This window comes from Tauraco erythrolophus, chromosome 7 (assembly GCF_009769465.1).
Source record: "Tauraco erythrolophus isolate bTauEry1 chromosome 7, bTauEry1.pri, whole genome shotgun sequence".
NCBI lineage: Eukaryota > Metazoa > Chordata > Aves > Musophagiformes > Musophagidae > Tauraco > Tauraco erythrolophus.
Window position 1 is genome coordinate 11,365,304 of NC_141471.1, and position 22,809 is coordinate 11,388,112.

Consider the following 22,809-nt stretch of genomic DNA (forward strand, 5'->3'; position numbering starts at 1 on the left):
TAGGGAATAATCACATAAGTCTATAAATAAGAATATGCAGTGGCAAGAAAAAAAAAGTGAAAGAACAAGATTCTTACAGTGGTGTTTATTTGAAGCTCAGAAACTTGTTAGAAAAAAATCTGTCACTATTTATAGTACCTTTGATGAAAATTTAAATCTTCCTAGTATTTTGCGTGTTGCAACTAAATAGGCATGCATAAACAAAAATAGTAAGCCATAAGAATGATTAGGAGAGCAAATTACTCGGGATTTATAACAAGATAATCCTGTTGTTTAACTTTACCTGAGCAGAGGTATTGTAGCATCCGATATTTCTTTGACTTGAATGAAAGCTTAGAAGTGTTTTTCTGCTCTGTTGGTTTCTTATCCTTTGTCAAACCATTCCCTTAAAATACTTGTCTTTTTGTTAACGGTGAGTAGGCTTATCTGAAAATAATTGTTTGAAGTAAGACATCCTCCTGTTATGCAGAATAATGCAGTGATTGCTTGAGTTTGTTTTTAACTGGTGTTACTGTCTCCTTTTCTGAATCTTTAAATCATCCTCATGTATGTTTTAAATGTAACCATGTGAAGCAAATAGTATTGTTAAAAGCAGCACTTCAGAATCTGGCACGTGTTAAACAAACCCTGGTCGGTTGTACTGTAGTGGAACAGGTCAATATTGAAGAAGGTACTCAGGAAAACTCACATTTTACCAGTGGGGGAAGAACAGTGCAGTGAAGATTTTTCCCATGCCATGAAGTCTAATAGATTTCGTAATTATGCAAGGGTAAGCAGAAGTGTGGAGTACAAGGTCCTACAATAAGAGGCATGATACTGCTTCCTTTGCAAGCCACATAGCTGCTTGTAGCAGCAGCCTGTCTGCTGAGTGTTCACCTCTGAGGAAACTGGATTCAGTTTGTATTGGGTTGGCTTAATTTTAGATAAATGCATTACAGAAAAACACAGAAGCACATGACCAGGTGAAGGCAGGGTAGAAAACTTCTTAGTTTTATATACCTCTTTGTGTGTTTTCTGTTAAGAGTCAAGGACAAGGCACTTCTTTCCATCTGACTCCATTAAGTCAATCTCCTTTTCCATTTCTTTTACCTTCCCTCTGTCTTTCCCATGATAATCTTCAGTTACTTCTTTTAGCCCAAAACCCAATGTTTTTTTTTTCTGTTTTCATAACACTGTTTTTATGTTAAACCAAGAGAATGAACCAAATCTAGAATTTTAAAGCTTGTAAATCCTTAGTCCTAGATAATCCTAGGAGGAAAAATCGTCTTCTCTGATTTTTCAGGAATTTTTCATTAATTTGGTTAAAAATCATTATATTCATTAAAAAAACCCCCACAAACCAAAACCTAAAACTGGTCATTTGACTCCCTAACAAAATTTTTAGTAAAAGTACCATTTGGGTTATATATAAACACTCCTAATTATGTGCATAACTGTCTATTAAAGGCATAGCAAAGCATTGCATAGAAATATGATGGACACCAAAACGTTTCCTTTATTTGATACCTTATTTTTTTATACTGATGGCTTCACAGTGAGGTCAGATGGTGCATTCAGGTTGAAATTTTCTGACATTTTCAAAAGTTCATATATATGTTATGAAGTAATAAAAAGAACATTGAAAAGTGTGTATATGCAGGAAAGTACAGGGAATCTAATCGGCTTTTGTATCATGACCAGTACACAGTACTGCTTGTAAATTTGTACCGAGACTGACCAATAAGTTAATATTCAGTAAGCTTATAAGGATTTTTAAAATTCAGATTCGCAAAAATGTTGAAGAGAAATGAGGAGCTAAGCTAAACACTCATATTTTATAAGACCCTTAAGAAGAAATGATGGATTGTCATCGATTGCACAAGGAATGTTCACAATGCTCTTTGTTCATTAAATTTCACCTATGTTACCTGTAGATAGCTACATTTGTCGTAAAGCTTTTATCTTTTTTGTTTATGTGGTGTTACATCTTAGTTTTGTTTGTGAGTTCATTGTGATTTTCTGTTTTGGATGTTGTGCAACTTCAATATTGCTTTTAGACATTTTTGACTAAGGAGAGTGGAAGCAAGGATGTCAGGAAAAAATTGTAAGCTTTTCTTGGCAAAAGGCTATAAAGAACCTAGCTGCATTTGCTTTGAGTAGCAGTAGAATTAAAATTTCTGAATTAGTAGATTTAGTTAAAGTGTCATCTTGAGTTTATAATACATATTAATAATTACTCTTTTTCTCATCAAGCTCTTTCCTTGATATAGATAATTTCTTCAATTTGTGTAACTATTCTATTTAATCACATTAATTAAATTGATTAAAGGCATACAGAAAAAGAAGTCCAGATATATTAGGCAGTGTTGTTTGTGATTTGTTAGGGATAGTTGTTCCTTCAACTTAGTACTGAAACGACGTTCCCGCCAAGTGATAAAGAACATTCCTACCTGAATTTCTGGGTCTGCTTCTCAGTGCTGGCTGTCGTAAGACTAATTCAGAGCCTAGTGTAGGAAACTCTTCACCATGGGACTGACAGCGATTCCTCCAGCCTTACCACCTTTTTTTCCTGCTTTATGCTAACTACATGGAATGGAGAGGGTGCTGTAGTGGACTGTGCAACTGTTAAGGCCTGTAAGAGTTTAGCAGAAAAGGCTATTTAGTTGAGGACTAGAGCTTGAGGTGAGAATAAACTTTTTGTGTATTTGCTTTGATCAGAAATATTAATGCATGCACACCTAACTCCTACAGTTTATTCTGCAGAACATAGATAGGTGCTCAGATGTTCTAACAAATTTTACTTGATCAATTTTCCTTATCTAATAATTCTTCTCTTAAGAATGATCTTACGTGGTATTGTTAGTAAGGCAGTTTTCTTTTTTTGTCTCAAAAATCAATGTTCTTCTTTGATTGAGTAAGTGAAGTCATCTCTGGGCTGAGCATGAGTATGACTGGTAAAGAAAATAATTCACACTAACAGCTATACTCCTTGTTTGAGGTTTCCTAATGAGTGCCGACTCATTTAAACCCTCTTCACTGTGTGCTGCTATAAAAATTGCAATATTCAATGTATAATACTTTTCATAGATAATACATGCGAACGATGAACTTCAATATAAATATTGAGAAGGAAGGTAGTGAAAGTGTAACTGACTTGAAAATTATTCTCCGTGTTTTGATTTTAATGAATATTCTTATGTACTGCATACTTCTATTAATATTTGGGTTGAAGCTGTTTAAGTTTATACAGAAAAATGCTTAACAGGCTATCTTTATTTCTAATTACTAAAAGCAACCAATTTACTTTTTACGTCATAACCAGTATTGATTTTTGCTTGAATCGTAAGATCTTTATAATATTTGAAAGTGAAACTTCTAGCTTATGTTTGGTTTCTTTGCTGTAAATAAATGTGGCTTTATATTAGAAGCAAAAGATAAAAATGAGCGTGACATGACCATTTAACCGGTTGTTATCGGCCTGAAGTGCTCATCAAAGCTTTCTCTGTAATCAGTAAAGAGAATGAACTCCAAAGCACTACTCATACCATATATTTTAGGCTGCGGTCTCATATTCCCATTCATGTAAACAATATCATCACCAAAAGCAGCAGCCCTGCCCTGATGGCTTTTCCAGCTCTTGTGCTGTTCCCTAGCTGGTAAATAGATGAACATTTGTGTGACAGTGTGATGATTTTGAAACTCAGTGAAGCTAAAACTAATCTGACCAAAAAAAAAAAAAATTTTTGTTACTTTTAACCCAGAAAAGAATGGAAATTAAATTAGATAGAAAATTCTGAAAAAAACGAATCATGAAAGCACTTGAATGTGTATTTTTTTAAGCATGCTTTGAATTGAGACACTCAATGTGAGCTGACTAAATATTTCACTTGCGAGGTATTAGCCAGGATGTTATATTCTGAATCATGTATTACTTGCTTGTCTCATCAGGACATCCACAGAAAAGTGCTGCATGGAACAGTGGCTCTGCATATACACAAGCAATTTTACATCTGCACGGAATGCTGCTGGACCTTTAGTGCTCCGGTTTGCCAGTAGTGCTCAGTGCACGTACGTGTACATTACTAGCAGTATCACATACGACTTTTTAGGTTCGAAAAATGGGAGTAGAGCCCTTTTTTAGATAAGTTCCTCCTTAAGAAAGTGGCAGTTGTTCTGAAAGGAAGATTTTTGTAGATAAGGATTGAATAGCTCAATATATTAATTACTTGCTTTTCATGTTCATATTGGTAAGTTACATAATCTTAAGTGCATAGTGAAGTTGTATGAGTGAGAATTTAAATTACTGAAACAAGGAATTACCTGATTTAAATTTACCATGTTTTTGACAGAAATGACCCAGGTGATTAACATTATAGGAAACTGCTTGGCACCTGGGGTATCTAAAGCACGCACAAACAAGATTGCTCCTTAGCTTTGTTTTAGCAGCAACAGAAGAAACATCAGGCAGATCTGAGTTTCACTGAACTGCTGGATCTCACTGTTTCACCATCAAGTTTATGCATTCTTTTTGTTTTATAAAAACACCACACAAAATTAGCTTCTGTATTTGTGCAAATGCTGTATTTCTAGACTATAAAGCAGAGATGAAACGAATTTTAAAAACATTTCCTACTTAGATAGTGTATATGTCTTCAAAATGAATGTTGCAGATACTGATGTCAGAGGGAAAATAAAATTAATCATTTATTTGTAATTCTGTTTCTCTGTGTCCCCCACTTGGAATTTTGGACTGCACAAAATGTAGATCGTATAATCAGTGTTTCATTGCACAGGCACCAGCTCTGCCAATGCCTTTGTGGTTCCTGCAGTGTGCTCTTCCTATGTGGAGTGCAGTGGAAATGCAACACAGCCTGTTCACATACATGCATCTCTCTTTGTGAAGTGTAAATACAGAGGAATAACGTTATGCTTGTGTTGTCTTTGTCTTACTGAATTTGATCCAGAATCGAAACTTCAGAAACTGTAAACATATGAAAAAGTATTTTAGAAAACAAAAGTGTACTTCTACGTCCCCACTGTAAAGGGCTGCATTTTCCCTATGCATCTGTATTGTCTTCAGCTCTCAGACCAGCTCTCGATTTCTGGCAAGCAAGGAATATAGACTTCAAATATATTGCTTTGAAATACAAATACCCATAATGTTTAGCCTGTGTTTTGTGAAAGTTGATTTGTACCGTAGTGCTACATGTAGTGGGAGCCTACGCTTCTGAGTTGAGACCTTGAGATACAACTGTGAGCACAAATCTCCGCCTGGCTTTCACAAGAGTAGCTAGTGGATTCCTGAGATTTGAGCCTGCGTATTTTAAGTTCTTGTGCTATGTAGCTGTATTTGTTAAAAACAAAACAAAACACCACAGTCATCTCTTCCATTTTTACTTTCAGTATGACCAAGTGATCTATTCTTTGCAAATTAAAAAAAGTCTTAAAAGAAGTGCTTGGGCCTTCTATTAAACTGCTGTCATACCCTGAATCTAAAGCAAAAGGCATCATTTCTCACCAGAGGTAGGAACACAATATAAAACTCAGAATAGATTTTTGGCTGCTTTTCTTCCATTTTATGTATTATTCCTTAAGGTCTGTCCCTGAATCTAGGACATTTTTATGTACCTGTAGGTAACATTTAAAATTAATGGCAGTCTTTCAGTTGAGTTTAATGAGATCTGCTGTATTTTATCAGATCTCAGTTGTAAGATGAGCTATGCATATAAGCAAATCTTAAGACCTCTGTTTCTCCCTGGATGACTTGTTTAGCAGATAGTCTGCTTCTACCAGCAGGCTGCTACTTCCCTTTGCATCGTGGAGGGCGGAGGCATCCAGCATAGACAGAGATAATTGATCAGACCAAGATTACAGTGTTTGCCTCTAAAATTAGCATCTACCTACACTTGTCACACTGTCATATTTTATAAAAGGCAGCTATTTCCTATATGTATTTTACTTTAGTCTTTTACAGAGATGCTTGCTGTAGCATTTTTCAGTATTTTCCTTTCGATGAGTTGAGGTGGCTGAAAATGCAATTCCTTATGAATCCAGAAAACTGAGATTTTATTTTTTTTTAAATACTTGTGTCAGCTTTCTACCTTAAGTAACCTTACCTCCTTCCTTCTTTGGCCAGCTTTGTTTTTAATGCTACAACACAGCTGCGCCCATGTAAACCATTTGCTGTGTCTTGGTAGACCACAGTTGCCTTCAAGAGGACTCTTTGCGGGCAGAGTTAGCTATTCATGTGCATTATTTTGTGGCCATATATATTAAGCTCTTTGGGACAGGGTTTGACTTTGTATTGTGTCTTGCACAGCACCAAGCACAAGAGTTGTGAGCTGTGTGACAGCTGTGGGCAAAAAGTTCACCATCTGATCCCCTGTGAGTGCCAGCTACTTTTGTGTCTGTTTTGCTCCCATGGTGATGGCAGCTTTAGAGTCTGCTTCCTCCACACCCCTTAGATCAAAACAAACCTTTTTCTTGAGTTTTAAGGTGTGTTACGAAGCACACGTGTTAGATGTCGGTTTTGAGTAGAAAGATATGCTGAACGCTGGCTAGTTTGAGAAATTTTTTTTGTAGTTTTAGGTGTGAATTGCTCATTTGCTGACAGACTGTGGTGCTTTTATACTGTCTCCTGTATTTTGGGCAGGCAGGCGGTTTAGAGGTGGATTAGGGTAGTCCTGTGGTCCAGTTTTGTTTAGCAAAGGGAGGTGGCAAGATCCAGTTGTCATTTAGTAGTGGCTTGAGTTACAGGAGCTTCTGCAGTTTGCTGCTGTGAAGGAAAGAGACTCTGGAAGAGCACGTACCAGGTTTCCCTGCACATCATTCCTCCCCTGTCATTGAAACGTGGCTCAGGTAGGGTATGCAGCAGATGGCTGTGTGGCTCCTGAATGCGGGGAGGCCTGTGAGAACTGTTCAAGTCCTCACCTCCAGCTGGGCTGTCCCTGTGGTGTCTGAGAGATGGTCAGGGTTTTAGGATGGGTAACAGGAGTAAGGTATATAAACAGAAGAATATGACGATGTTATTGCTGCTAGATTTGAAAAGACCTGACTCCTGTTTATCTGCAGTGCCAAAGAGGTTTAAAATTGTTGTTTCGCGTTTTTCTGATGGGTATTTTCTGTACTAAATACAGATGAGCATGCACACACACACATGCAATCTACAAATCTATTAATAGTTATCTTCTATCATTCTCCTCTAAATTTTTTTCCTTTTGCTGTCAAACAGGTGTGCACATGTTGGCTATGTGCACATGTGCATTTACCTGATTCTGTTGGTAGTATCTTGTTTCTGAAGGTCAGCACATTTACATATCCATTTGATGGTGTGACAATGCTGAGGTTTGTTTAAAGGTGGTAATGAACAAGCTACCTGCTAAAGATTCTTAGCCTTTGCTTTCCAAGTGGTGTTGCAATAATTGAAAACGTGCTTTAGTAGGCTCTTAGAAGTTGATTACAAAAACAGTAATTTTGCTAGATTTGCTAGATTCTTCTGTGCTAGTGTCATTGAGGTTTAATGCTGCCAGTTTATAAATGGAGAAAATAACCTGTGAATACTGTAATACTGAGCAGCAGTTCAGTTGCTTCTGTGTCCCAAAGACAGGAAGCCTCATTTAGTGAGGTTTGGAATTTAACATACAGATTGTCAGGCCAAACCTCCTCTTTTCATCAGACAGACCTTCATTTTATATAGTAGGGATTAGCACAGTTAAGTTGTATTTTTTGAAATGGTTGTTTCATCCCCCTATCTGATTAGGGCTGGTTTGCTGATTCAGGGGGTTTTACTTTGTCTCTATACCTTATTCTCACCCATATGAAAGCATATTTGCTTTACTTCTCATGGGTGGCTACATAATAGCAGTATAGGGCTTGTATTATACTTCCCAATCTGTCAATATGGAGAACTGGGCAAGGGCGTAACAAACCAGTACTGCTTCAACACCCTGTCTCCCAAGGTAAGGCTAATTAGCTTTTGTTGAAAATAGCAATTGGGGATTGCTTGATCTCTCTTACTTGTTTTTTAATTTCTTGGTGCCAGATGCTTCCGTGCATGCAGTGCCAGGAAAAGACTTGTGCTCCCTGGGTTACTGGTGTCACTTTTGTGCAAAGACATTTCAATATTGTTTTTCCCCAATCCAGTAATGAGTCTGATGTGATAGTTAGGACTCCAAACATCATGCTTTCTGTCTCTAGGCTGGAGTTTAACTTATTTTCTGTTTCCAGCATCTTTCACATGTTGTGACAGTTCTTCACGTTTCATTATTAAAGAACTTTTATGGTTCAAATCCTGTGCCTTAAATAGCTTCTTAGCTGCCATCCTTCTGACTGAAAAGAAACAAGATAGGATTTCATCCAGACCCTGCCAGTATTGTTTTATAGTCTTTGTGAATATGCAGCCACGTACACTTTACAGGTTTCAATATGAGTAAAAATTCAGGGGGAGGGGGCACTTTTCTCACAGCAGTTCTAGTCTACAAAGTAAAAACATTCTCTTAAACATGTGTGTGCTTTCCTGTGAAAGGATAGCATTTTACTTTAAAGAGAAAACATAGCCCTTGCAGGTCTCCAGACTGCACTGTCTGAACATTGATTAAAGTATTGTTCAAAAAGCCACTGGAGATTTATTACTCCCGATTTACAGCTGGAGAAAATGAGGAGAGTGTTTAGTTGGTGGCAGTACGTTCACTCTGGTTGAGAACACAGATTGGCTTTGAGAGATGGGAGATTCTGAGCCCTGTGCTCCTTTTCACTAGTGCACACCCTGCCACAGTTGAAATAGACAGATTAAACCTCTTAGCTGATTAGAATTGGTTTAAGGCTTTTTTTTGGTTTGTATTATATATCTGTTCTGTTCAGAGATGTGAGTGAGAAAAAAACACAAAACGTGTAGCTTACATTCAAGAGGTTTTTTAGATTGTGTTTCTGCAACTATGGAGGTTTCTTCAGCAGGATGCACTGAAGATTATGGCACTGGGTTAATACTTGATTTCCGTTTTCAGACCCATAGCAGCCTACTATATAACTGTAGGGAAATCACTTACTTGCTCAGTGCCTGATTCTGTCAGTAAAATGGGAAGAATGATAGTACCTATGCTATGTGTTTTGAGACCTATTAAAGACTTGAAGAAATCATAGAAGGCATGCATGCTGTGGCTCTGACGGAGAGGTTGTTAGTACAGTTACAATAGAAATTTGCTGAAAAAACGATAGTTAGCAAATGTTGACAAACATAATTTGCACTTTTAAAGGCTATTTGTGTTTGCATAAATATGTGTATGTGTGCACATATACATGAAATACATGTAACATGACTATATAGACAAATGAGTTGTTTTCCCAATTTCAGACAATTTTAAAGCTTCAGCACTCTATACTTCAACATACTAATGATGTTCACTGGCACACTGTTTGAAAGTGAAGTCATAGATTTGAGTCTCTGCCCGTTTAAGCCCTTCTTGGAGTTTGGAGAACTTGTAAAACTCATTTGTAGTGTTTAATATCACTTGAACAGGTTCTCATGTCAAGTTTTGATTTCTACAGAAGCGAAGAGAGATCAGGTTGGACAGATGAGCATGCACCCAGTATGATACAGAACTGAACTGATGTCCCTTTCTTCTGCATCTTTGCTGGGCCCTCAATCCTTTTTGCTAGCCAGCATAGGATTCATATGTATTAGCTTGGATCACAGCCTTGCACAGAATTTTGTTCTTTCTCTATTTTCATTTATTATTACTTACTTTTTGTGCAATGGTAGCATGCACAAACCAACCAGACTTGGCCCATGTTATGGTAGACATTGTAAGATATAGTAAATGGCAGCATCTGCCTCTAAGATTTTTTACCCTAAAAAAAACCCACCCCAAGATGCTACAAACATTCTGCATTCACCTAAATGTCTCTGATACCAGGCAAAAATTCATAAATGTCCTGTTTCTCTGATTATTGTATAATTTGCAACATAAATATATACTTCTACTCAATCAAAAATTTACTACATTATTATATGCATTATTTCCTTTAGAGCGGAACAAAAATATTAGATTAGGGTAGACCAGTTCTCAGCAAGAGTTTGAGAGAGAATGCAGGATTGCAAAAGAGCTTTATGCATCAAAAAGAAAAAAAGTTGGACTTTCAAACTTCAAAGAGAAGAGTTGGTTGGAGGGTTGACCACTAGAGTGGTCTTCATCCCTTATTGTGAGTTTATAACTTCTAAAGCATTAAAAGTTCCTGTCAGCCATGTTATTGAAGATATCTGAACTGATGTAACTGTTGTTTTTTTTTTATGTAATGCTATTGCTTTAAAATAAATTTTCCTCAAGTTTTCTCCTGATAATAAATAATTATATTTTTTGTAAAGATGTTTGTGATGACAGTCACAAAAGAATCATGGATGCTGGAATTCATTATTAAGCATAAAATAGAGGATACTATAGCTGACAGCTTTGTCTTAAAGCAAACAAATTATAGATTTCTCTTCTAGGAGATAGGCAAAGACAGAGTATCTGGAGAAACCAAAAAAGAGAGAAATTCAGTTAGCCCTATAACTGTAAGAGAGCTATAACTAGAAAAATATGTCCACAAAGCAATTGAATTCAATTCACTTCTCTGCTGATTGCATGCAATGGCAGCCCTCTTCACTTCTCCATATGCAGTGACTCACAGACATGTTCTTGGAATTCTGCTAAAAGCAATTCTGAAGTGTAATGATCTTAAAACAGGGGGGTCATCCATCTTTGAGGGGAGATCATTTTATGTTGTTTACTCCATGTTAGTATTTGTTGTTGGTCGAGAAGTAAGTGATTCTGGGTAAAGGTCAACATTACACAACTGAATCTCATGTATATATACAGTTTAGGCTATATATGTTTTGTTCTCACCAGTGCAGGTCATCATAGTGTGATTGTTGTGATTATCTGAAGAAAAGGAGAAAAACCGCTTAGTACTGTAACTCTAGCTGTTGGGTTTTGATGTGTGATGCATAAATTTCACGTTTTTAATAAATGTGTTGTTCTCATGAGCATCACATAGATTCATTGATACATCTCTGGACTCATTCTATAGTATGTTTGCTATAGGAAGTATTACGGAAATGCAAGTTTCAGCTAATTTAAAGAAGTCTCTTTAGGGGCGCAAATGAATGTGGAAGTTTAGCAGAGACAAGCCCAAGCAGTGTGCATGTTAGTTTTGGGGACTGATAATATTTTTTGTAGAAGATGATTTGGAGTAAAGGGGGAAGTTTTATAAATTTTGAGAATTTGAAAACAACGTAAAACTTAGATTGTGTATTATTTTAAATAATTTGAAAAAGTGGTGTGTGGTTTTTTTTTTTTTTTTGCTAACACATTTTATAGTTTAACACTGACATTTAAAGATTTTTGTGCTTTGTGTGCAGGTATATGTCTCGAGTCCATGGTATGCATCCAAAAGAAACCACACGTCAGCTGAGTTTAGCAGTCAAGGATGGTCTTATTGTTGAAACCCTGACGGTGGGGTGTAAAGGGTCAAAAGCTGGTATTGAACAAGAAGGATATTGGTTGCCAGGAGATGAGATTGTGAGTATAAAATCTTTGAGAAAATAAATCACAATTTCTGGTATCTTAGCATGAAACTTGTTTTAATTTCTGTTTGAAGTTATTTATAGGTGCTGTGTTGGTGCTTGTGAACAGGGAAGTAATGCACTCTTCAACTATTTTAATCTCTTCTGTTCCATAGAAGCTTGTTCTTCTCGAATTCTAAGTTTTCTGCTATGAAACACTGACAAAGACCTTTGCTCATTCATCCTTCACTTTTAGGTAGTATTCTCTTCTACAGCTGTACAGGAAGACAGTAAATATTATTGGTATTACTTGAAATCCTCAGACATCCTCAAATTCCAAAGACGATATCTTTTAAAAAATAAGAAGACAAGAATTTTTTTATTAATCTTGCTTTAATCTGAGTCTGAGGAAGGAAGAACTCCTTCCTCTCAAAAGTGCAGCAAGAAGTTGTACATTTATGTACAAACACACATGAAAAAATGTGGTTTACAGATACTTGTTAACAGTAGGGCACTCAGTTAGGAAGGATTTTCTTATCAAATTAGTTACAGGCATACAAACGTTGTTCCACTGGTTGTGTAAAATAAACATTTAAATTGAGTTAAACAGGTTGAAAGTTATGTGAAGGGAAGAAAAGCATGTTTTCTCTATCCCTCCATATCTTTCATGGAATGCACTTAGAAAGTTAACTGAGAATAGTCCCATAGACCAGGAAAAAGCTTACGCAGTTGCTTTGCCTTGTTCAGAAGCCCGGCCTCTGTATTTGCAAGACCACATTTTTGTAATTAAAAAGAAAAATTTGGCAAAGCTTTAAAATATTTGAACTAGGAATTGTTTCTTTGGAATATAAATTGCATTAAATACTGGTAAAATTGAAAGCATTGTCTCAGACATAGATAATGGTTTAAATTTTGAGGAAGACCAGAAAAACTCTACAGGAAAATAAGTGCTAAAAACCTAAATACTCATTGCATTATTGCAGCCACCAATAAGATCTTGAAAGTAAAACAATAGACTATTTTTTTGTTTTAAAGTGAGAGAAATAGAAAGTGGAAACAAGCAGTATCCATAATAGAAAACATTATGGTTAAAATTATCGCAGTTACACTAAACTATTGAAATAGATATTTAGTGTGCATTATGTCACTGTTAAGATTCTCATTCTAATTTCATTAGAAACCCTCAAGAGAGCCTTTAAAGGGTATCTAGCTTTGTTTTTACTATTCTTCCTGGGAGTAAACACGTCTACGTTCCAACTTAGATCTTTTAGGTGTTTCTTATGTTAGTTTTATCTATTTAGAGATGATATTAACATAAATTGTGAGATCTGTAGTTATCCCAAGTATTCAGTATGTTTGTTTCCTCTATTGCTAAGAGAAGGGAAAAAAATCAAAATGCCTCACAATAGCCTTTTCTTAAATGGTCATTCAAAAAAATGTTCCTGCTACTTATTAGCGACATATTTGTCTAACAAAGCTTGTAAGATAACCAGCATGTAAATTCCCAGTGAGTCATTTGAATTACGTAATTATTTTATCTCAGAATGAAAAAAGTTGTCTTTGACTTGACTGAGGATGCTGCTTAGGTCACATTATGAATAGCCCTTTGGTTAGAAGTATTGACTGCATTTTCAGCATGACTGCTAATCACTGGTGCATTGTGCTGATTCCATATGTCTGATGACCATCTCAGTTGTTCAGAACACCAGTGTGCACTTGACTTAACAGTTTTATGCAAAAATAGGAATCGGATTCTGATTCAGGCCATGTTTCAACAGTATGCAACCTCCGACTTCTTGATCTTAATACTGAATCAAAATGCTGCAGACACATGAAGCAAAACATATCGACTTGTTATAGAGGCACTCTCTTTGTTCTTTTATTCAAAAAAATTGTAATGAGTAACAAAATGTCTTTGTCATCACTTGACATCAGATCAAGTATTTTCCATTCTCCAACAACTGGTGCAAACCCATGAAGTTTGGTATGTCCTCTACATTGGACAGGATAATTTTACAGATGCTTTGTCTGCACTTGATCCAGATGCAGTTTGTAGTTCTTTGTAATTCACTACTGCTCAAATCTGGTACAGATGACTGTTGAACCATGAGCTCAAGTTACATTTCAGTGACGACAAGCACATAGGAGTGTTTTCGAAGATCCACTTATAGGAGGTAGAACTCTATGAAATAGGACTATTAATGTTGGAACATCATCAAACTTTAGCACTTACAGACAGACCCTTGACCCAATTGTCAAACTCAGTTTGACTGGTACTACAAGAACTTATAAAGCTCATAATGTGAAAGAGGAAGACATGAGAAGTGATCCACCACCTATTGGCATCAGTTCAAAAATGCCTGTAGATTTTAGCTTGTTTTCTGGCACCACAGTGGAAGTCAGTAAGGACCAGGCGTTTCAAGGAGTTAGCAAAGGAACACATTCCTGTCATCCCTCCTTCCATGTTTTAGTTGAGTATTTGCTTGATGTTACTTTATATTCTTGAAGTTTTAGATCTAAATCTTAGCATTTTTAATTCATATTCAAGTAAATAAATTGCTAGCCTGGGCCACAGAGCTGCTGAGCACCTGTATCTGTTACTTACATAGATGCCTGACTAGAGGCTGCCACAAGGCCTGGAAGTACTGGTTTTATTGATGACTATGCACTGATTGCTAAATGGTAACAATAATTCGAAGCATACAGACTATGAAAACACAACTCTGTTTGGAAAAGATTCATTAGATAATCTGTGGCGCTTGCTTGTGTGTTTCCAAACATTTTCCGTATTCAGTAGGTTGACATAATGATCGATCGATGCAGTAAGGACATGATCTCTGATAGGGTTACTCTTAGCCTTCAGAGGAACGTGTTAAAAAAAAAGTGATACTTTGCTATCATTGTTCTCTCAGTATGTTGAAGACGTAGTAAAAATAAATGAAGCAAAATATTATATATTTAGAGATATCATACAAAAGAACAAACTGAGATGCAAAGACAAAACAGTTTGAGGGCATCAGGGAGGAGACCCTTCCAAAAGGGACAACTCATGTGAAAATGAATATTCTGAAAAACTGGAAAAAAGAATGATCAGATTTAAAAGTGTGTTAAATTGTTCACTTTTTCTCTCAGAAATATGTGGGAGAAATATTTTTATATAAGTTACTAAATTTAAAATATGGAGTCAGTTGTCAAATGTACTATATTCCAACTGATATTTAAGGGTTGGTATCTGTACAAGAACTTTGCTGAAAATATTATACCTCCAGGGCTTGTGCAGGTACTCATTTTGTTTGCTCGTTTGCCATCTATACAGATGTTTTGCAGGTTTTCAGAGTATGTTCTCATCTTACAGGCTTTCACATCTTGCAGATGATTGCATTTGACACAAAATAAATGAGAAAAGGAATTCTTTTCTATCATTATCCAGGATTTTAGTTAGGAATTTTGCATTTTCACTGTTTTTCAATGCTGTTATTATGCAATTTAACGAAATCTCTGCAGTTTCTTGCTGTACAAGGGAAATGTCAGTCCTGAAATCTGGTAATGGAAGTTCACATTTTTTTCTTTCTGAAAGCTCTATTTCTATTACTCACAGAACTTGTGGAATTTGGAAGTGTTATTTATTATCAACGTAAAATAAATTATCTCCTTCCTCTTTGGTTTAGAAAAAAAATTGCAAGCAGTGTTGTTAACTATGTTTTCAGTGCAGTGGATAAATAGAAGGGAAATGCAGTTCTTGCAGAAAAGAATCATGAATCTTCTTACCTTTTTATTTCTATTTTCAGGTATGCCATGATTTGTATGTACTTGTATCTGTGCAAAATAGTGGTCAGTCTAATCCCAATGAAGTAAATCAAATTAAAGCACCATTGTCATGTAGCTTTATAGGGGGTTAGATAACAGTTCTTAGTGTTAGTTTGTCTTATTCATATACATATTTTGTGATTCTTCTACAGACAGTGTGCACGGAGCTATTTTGAGCATTTAACGTGATAATTCTTCTCCTCATGATTAAAGTCATAAAACTGCACTGACCCAGAGAGAGGCATTATGAATGTATAATTTCAATTTACATGTGTTCATGAAGCCAAACAATATTGTGCTCTTCTTAAATGGAGATGTGTTAGTAACACGAGTTCATTGTTTGCATCTGAATGCAACGTATCTCATAGCGCTGCAGTGGTTTAAAGTTGGTTCATAGTGGCCAAATTCTCTAAGGAGATGTGAAAAGTGAGGCTTCACACTTAGTTAAGGCACTTGGAGCTATTTCTTCACTGAGTAGATACATACAAGGTGATTATGTTTTCAAGAAATCACTCTTTATTATGGAGTTCTATTTTTGGATCATTTAATTGATTACTTATAGAAAGAGCCAACAACTCTTCTGGCTAGTTAAGTCTGACTTTGGGGTTTAGTTACAATCATTTTCCTGTGCGTTTGGTGCTCTCCATATCTAAATTACTGCCTCTCCAATTCTTCCCTCTAAAGGTGTTTTAGTTTAATGGAGAGCATGTTATTTGGAGGGGTAGTATGCTTGCTTTCCTGTTTTCAGAAAACATTAGAAGTAGCATGTGCTTTTTCCCAACACACCAATGTGTTCATAACTTGCTAACTCATACTGGGGAATTTCTGATGTTTTATATCTAGAAAGTACTGGTGCTTGTTCAAGGTGACTCCAGATACTTTCAAGTCTCAAGACTGCCTAAATAATCCATCTCTTCACTCTGTCTGCTTTTCCATCATTTTAACCTTTGTTGTAACCCACTGCCAGCACTGTGAGTTTTGAAGGTGATTTTGTTAACCCTAGTGACCTTAGGCACACACCCAGAGATTATTGTGATTTGGTGTATTGCACCTTCAATTTTGCTAGGATCAATCTATGAGAAAGGAGTATTTTGGCTGTTATGTTTGTGTTAAAATTGCTTTAGATTGAGCAAAGGCTGGGTTTCTTACTTGCCATGCTTAATTGCTTTTGCAATTATATTGATTTTTCCATGCTAGGTCGGTATTGGTAGCCAGAAGCTGTTTTTTGAACTGGCTGTGTCATCTTGAGTCTTTGTAAATATAAAGATAACAGTAAAAAGCATAAGAATGGTCACTGTGAGGGTTTGAATCTTTTCTATACATAAAATATACTTTAAATTAAAAAACAAAAACAAAACACCAAAACAACCTACATAGATACCAGTTAGTGCTAGCAAGCTAGGGGCTTCTAACTAACTAGGTTGAGGAATGGTTTTAATGTGCATCCCATTCACTTCAGTTAGGAGCAGAAGAATAATATGAAACAGCAATAGTGACAGCCAGTGCCTTCATCATGAAAGCTCTTAAAACGAGAGAGCACAGAGAGAAAGAACATGTCACACCAAATGAAGAAAAATTTCCTTCAGTGTTTAAAAAATTCTCCATTTGTCTTATCCATCCGTATTGCCTTTAATCTCAAGTCCTGTGTGAATTCACTGATCCAAAGCCAAACCTAGCCCAAACCATGATAGTTACTATTTCTCATGAATTGTAACAAATCGAGGATTTTCGAGGCTGGAACATTCCAGATAGATTCCTAATTATTGTGAAAGTGCCAGTGTTCTTTACATTTGGTGATTCACTGATGCAAAGAGTTAATGAATGATCCTGTGGGAGAAAAAAAAGTTTAGACTACCTTCCATCTCTTATTCTGCACCTCAAGGAAAGTATAAGGAGACTTTGAGGGTCAGGCAGGCCACATAGCAGTCTGGTCACACGAGAGCACTCAAGGGAAATGAGCTTCTGGAACTCTTTAAATCTTTCTTTGCTTTCTTTCTGTCCATCCTCTACGGTTCCATCGTTCAGAGCTTAATTTGCCAAGAGACTTCCACTATATCAACGACTGTGTGCTAAAAGCAAAGACTTTTTCTTGCAAATTATTATCACAAAATGTACTACTGTAAAATTCTGTTTATTAATTGACCAAAAATGAGTGTCCACTGGTGTAATAACCTGCTGTAGATTTGTGAAAGTTCAGAAAAGCAAATATTTTCAAGTCACCAAATCAAAGCATAGACAATTTTTGCCTTGAGAAGCAGATTAGAACTCTGAACTCCCACCTCATGGATGAGAAATTCTTGCTGTATTAAAGCCAGGACCCTCCTTTGTCTTTGCATTAAGGCTATTAGCATGCAGCTCTTGAGAATGGCCTCATTGCTGTTCTAGTGACTGTCCCTGTCTCCAGATGGGTTAAGAATCATGAACAATTGTCTGCATTCCTTTTCCAATGTTGTTTTTCTCTTCCCATCTGTTCAGGAGTATTTCTTCCCTCTCTTCAGCTCATCCTTATCTTTCATCCCTTAAAAAAGGAGCTCACACTGTTTGGAGGATCTTCATATTACCGAAGATGACACTAGTAGAGTCCATCTTACTGCATACCTAAGAGGTGATGCTTCTTTTAAACTGGTAAAACAACCTCATCAGCATCTTCACTTGCTTGTCCCAGCTTTGCCAACTTAACTTTTAAAAATTCAGCCAACTTAATGCTGTATTCTTCTTTGAGGCTTTCACTCACTGTTCTGGAATTGAGGTACTGATGTTGTTGTTCACAGATTTCACAAAATGTTTTTTCTGATTGAAAGGGTGTTTTGAAGAATGATAATTTACATACAGGTTTGAAGTGAACTAGTCAAACTTTTCTGTATAAAGCTTCCATCATGGGACTTAAATTATGCTAATAGACTAGATGACATAGATCAGTCCATCTTGAATTTGTTCTGAAAATATGCATCTTGTTTTTTTCCACCTCTTTTGTGCCAACCCTGACCTAGTAGTGTTGTTTTTATTAACTTTGTGGGCATCTCTGGCAACTGTTTTTAATCTTTTATTATTATGTCTGTTGGTCACTGAATGAAACTTCATTGAAGCTGGTGGGCTTAGTAACAATCACGCTTCATTCACAATACATGCAGCCCTCATGCCTTATATCACTGACAGCTGAAATAACACCAGCCACACCTGTAGCACAGAGGGCATGGACTAGTTGGAGATGTAAGCAAAGTGTGTAGGAGGTTCTGCTGTTGGTTCAGATAAAATGTTTCTGTGTGTGCAGAAACATCAACCTAGAAAAACACTACAAAGTTCCATGGAGAAGATAAGGCCAGAAGAGCAATGTAAACGTATTTTAAGAAAGAAAAGGGGACGGAGACCCTGTTTGTGCACAGTTCTTCTTGGAAGGAGACTTGGAACTACAAGGAAAGAGAAGGTTTCTTTCTGGTCTGGATTCATCCTCTTTCTAGGGCAACAAAACCTTCATGTACGTAATGTGGAAATAAAAGGCATTGTACCTAATAAATACGTCACTCCATCACTGATTTATGTCCCTAATGAAAATAGCCTACAAACCTGCTCTTGGCTCAACCTAAGTAAAAAATGATGACATTAATAGCAGAAGCAAATGCAGTTTCTGAGGAGATAAGTTGGAAGTTTCTCTTAACCTTGAACTCACTTGGAACATGAAGAAAGAAAAAGAATATTTTCATTTGAAACTATTTTCTATTTCTAATATCCTGGGGGAGAATATTTGTATTATCTCACCTCAGATGATGTAAACTACTGCCACCTAAACATGATCTTGCGAGGGAAACTGAGTTTTATTCATTGCTTCAGAAACATAGCTTATAGGCCGAGAAGATAAGTGTGACAGGGGGTTTAGCAGTCATTTTGGCTGCTGGCTACTACACTTCTTGAAAAAACTTCACTTCTTTATCTCCAGGAGCTAGAGGCTGGCTCTGTACTTCGGAGCCTATCACCCTGAATTGTCCAGAGCATAACTACAAGGTAGGAGAGGGAATAAAAATCTACCTGTCCTGGCAGGCATCCAGAGAAGGCTTTGGTGGTTTCTGCCAGAAAGAGAAGACTTCTAAGACAAACTGGCAATAAATTAATTAGACAAACAGGTATGCAGATTAAACTCAGTGAAAGAAAGCCAAAAGTGTTCTGAGAGGCTGTGGAATTCACTGCAGAACCTGAGTCTTCTTGCATCAGTGCGTCAGAAGACGAAGCTGTTATCAGTGAAGAAAATGGAAATGGATTATCACGAGCCTATAAATATGTCTCTGTTGAATATGTACTATGGAGAAGGAGATTTTGATCTGTCTCCTGACTGGTGGTTTTGTGTTGGTTCTTTTTACAGTAAAACTGATTTCTAAAATGGGAGAAATGAAAAAGACCACCAGTTAATTGCTAAGATTATGAAAATCTTGACAGTGATAAATAAACAAATAAATAAAAGTACATGAAATTAACCAAGATGCCTAGGTAGTTGTGAGGAAATATGAACTCATAATTGCTTTGTATTTCTTTGTGATAAAATATGAATAATGAATACCTACAAAATGTCCTACAGAGTCAGTTTATGGAAATCCATTTTCAAGATGAAGCCCAGGTCATCAAAGGAAAGGATCTATAATGGCAACTGATTTGCAATGGACAGATTATCCTGTCTGTAAAAGCATACGTCATTGTAGCTACCTGCTGTGATAGTTTTCTAGAAAAGGAAGGAGAAGATAAAGTGAAACAATTTTCATAACGGAATTCTAGCTGCTGAAGTCTTTGTGGCTTTGAAGGAGAGATGGATGCTTGTTTATTTGCCAAGCACTTTTGATGAGCAAAAGCAGTAGGAAAAAAAAATAGGTGCAAAACAGGAGGCAAGGTATCTAGTAAATACATATGTACAAGGAAACTACTGGGAAGAAAATAAGCTTATTTTGATGCTGAATTTACTCTAATGCATTACTCTAACATTAAATGTAAAACATGGGATGATCTAAGAAACTTTATCGTGGTAAAGCAATCGTCCTTATCAAATATGGATCCTGTACAGCAATGATAAAAGAGAAATACTTTATTAAACAGCTGGCTCACCACTTACCTGCTGCAAAGATGGAGAAGTCCTCTGAGCCATTAAGGAATTAATCATGCCTTCCTCAGTTCGAAGCCTAACCAATCATTCTGATGAAAAGATAAAAGCAGATTCAGTGGGCTACTGAAAGGAAGTTTACAGGAGGATTCGTTCTCACTAAGGAATAGATGGAGCCAGGAATGTTGTGGCATGAAGAGAAGGCTGACCTGCAGGGCAGGAGGAGGATTGCCCTCACAAGCAGGCTAGGACCTCTGGTGAAAAATATACAGTGTCCTCACTGCGCTTGAAAAAATACTAGGAATGGTGTTCTGTGACACATTATGTTTGTTGGATCCAGGTAGTTTTTGGTGCATGCTAGTGTCTGAGTGAAAAACCCAATACATCTGCCAGAGATCCATGATAAGCTGAAGATTTCTTACTAGCTACTGTACCCAACGAGATACAGCCTATTTAAAAAAGAGGCCAGTGTGCACATATAAGGTGCACATGCTAGTCTTCCTCTAGGAAGGACTAGGCTCCAATCTGTCCAGCTCTACAGAAAACCAGCCACATTCTGTCAAACTCCTCTTATTACATAGTGGTCACTTGGAAGTTCAACAATATTGCAAAAGCAGTAGATAAATGTGCAAGGGGAGACATTTCAAAGCTGAGCACAGTTTAGTATTTCCACAGTTCTTAAAAGCTCTTACAACTACTCTTTATCTGAGCCTGTTTCAGACTGCTTTTTGTATGGAGCACAGATTCTGATATTTACACAAGAAGTATTGGTGAAAAGACAAATAATTTAACTGTGTAGTAGCTGTGTACAGCAAATGCATAAGTAAGAAGCATTTCCTTCAGGTTTTGTACTGGAGGACAGAAGTGGACAAAAGTAGTGCATTGCCACAGTGGTTCATTATATTTATCAGTCATAGAGACTGTAAAATCCACTGCAAAGTTTTAACAATTATCTGTAGTAAAGTTCATGTCTAATCGAGAAAGCTCTGATGGGCACAGATGCTGCCTGAGAAAGATAGAAAGGAACTGATTGATTAAGAATGCAGAATGTATTTAGAAAGAAATAGATGCTGCATTGTTTAATGTGAATGGGGCATAGGTTCCTGCAGCATACTCTGAGACCTCTTAAGGAGAGGACTCGGATACCAGAGAAGAGTGATAGTATGGTAGATGCACCCATGCTAGAATGCAGTACCACCACTATTATAATAAAAGCTTTTCATTTGCAACAGAAAGTTTGTAATTTGAAAGATTAAGTACAGAAGATAGGAATTACTTCCCAACAGCAGATGATGATGGATACAGGTTGCAAAACCTTAAGCAAAATGAAAGATGTGAAAAAAGTAATGCTTAATTTTTGTGGGAGGCATTTCTTTCAGTGTATCTGTCTACTTGATATAGACTGGTAGTCAAATTTTAAAAGCTCCTCTCTTAGCTGAAAGTGGGAAAATTGAAAGAACTCTGATGTTAAAGCTGATGGAGTTGAGGAGAAGAGAAAGAAGTGTTCCTTATGGCCGTTCCCGAATCCTAAAGTAACAGAATCCAGAACATTTGCCTCAGCAATGATATCTTCAAATTGGGCATGGTCTGTCTCATTAGATGTCAAGAAAATGGGAATCTGAGAAATGGTAGGGACTCATTCACTGAGATCTTTTGTCAGTTTTCTAAAGGGTTGTGAAATAGTCAGGAAAAGATTACACTAAAGTTTTGGGTTGGTGATTTGAAAATGTCTTGAAATAAATGTAGCATGCAAATACTACTATTTTTAAATAGTTTATATTTCATAAGCTACTTCTTTCTGCTGGCATGGACCTTGTTTCCGTCCTAGATTCCACCACAGTGACAGACCAAAAGCGTTGTTACCCTACAAAGTGGGTGAAATGTACTGTGTATCTGCTAATACTCTTCCTTTAGACTAAATGTGAAAAACTGTTACTAAGTTCTTTATCCACTAGACAGCTGGAGCTGCAGGGACTGCTAAAGCACAGACCCTACACAGGGCTGACCATGAGTTTGAGCACAGGTGGGTCTGAATGAAAATCCAGTGATCTGGAAGGAGCTGTGTGTGCATGAGTGTGGATGGGAGATATAGGGAAACACCACAGCAGTGCGTAGGTAAGCAGCAAAGAAACCCTGGAGAAGCACTTGAAACAGAACACTTGGGAAAAAAAAAGGTTCAAAGAGTGCTGTGGGACAAGCGCCACACAGGAAACGCTGGGAACCATGCGCTCCGTGGAAAATGCTTTCCTTCATTTGCGTCATGTTGAATTTAGGACAACAGAACTGTATGTATATTATTCATAAATAAACATGATTGCGTCAAAGAGATAACTGACTTATAATTGTTTTTCCCATCTATGTGACCCCCTTTTTTTTTTTTAGCTTACTGGTTGGGTCCAAAGGA

The 22,809-nt window shown here is 36.8% G+C and overlaps 1 protein-coding gene across 6 annotated transcripts in view; it reads left to right on the top strand.

Moving 5' to 3' along the window:
• ZMYND11 (zinc finger MYND-type containing 11) overlaps positions 1-22,809 on the top strand; it is a 109,547-nt gene that overhangs the window by 54,669 nt on the left and 32,069 nt on the right. For all 6 annotated transcript variants that reach the window (XM_086614270.1, XM_086614269.1, XM_086614273.1 and 3 more), the window contains one exon: positions 11,375-11,534. In XM_086614270.1, the coding sequence (XP_086470396.1) occupies positions 11,375-11,534 (160 nt within the window). The remainder of the gene's footprint in view (positions 1-11,374; positions 11,535-22,809) is intronic.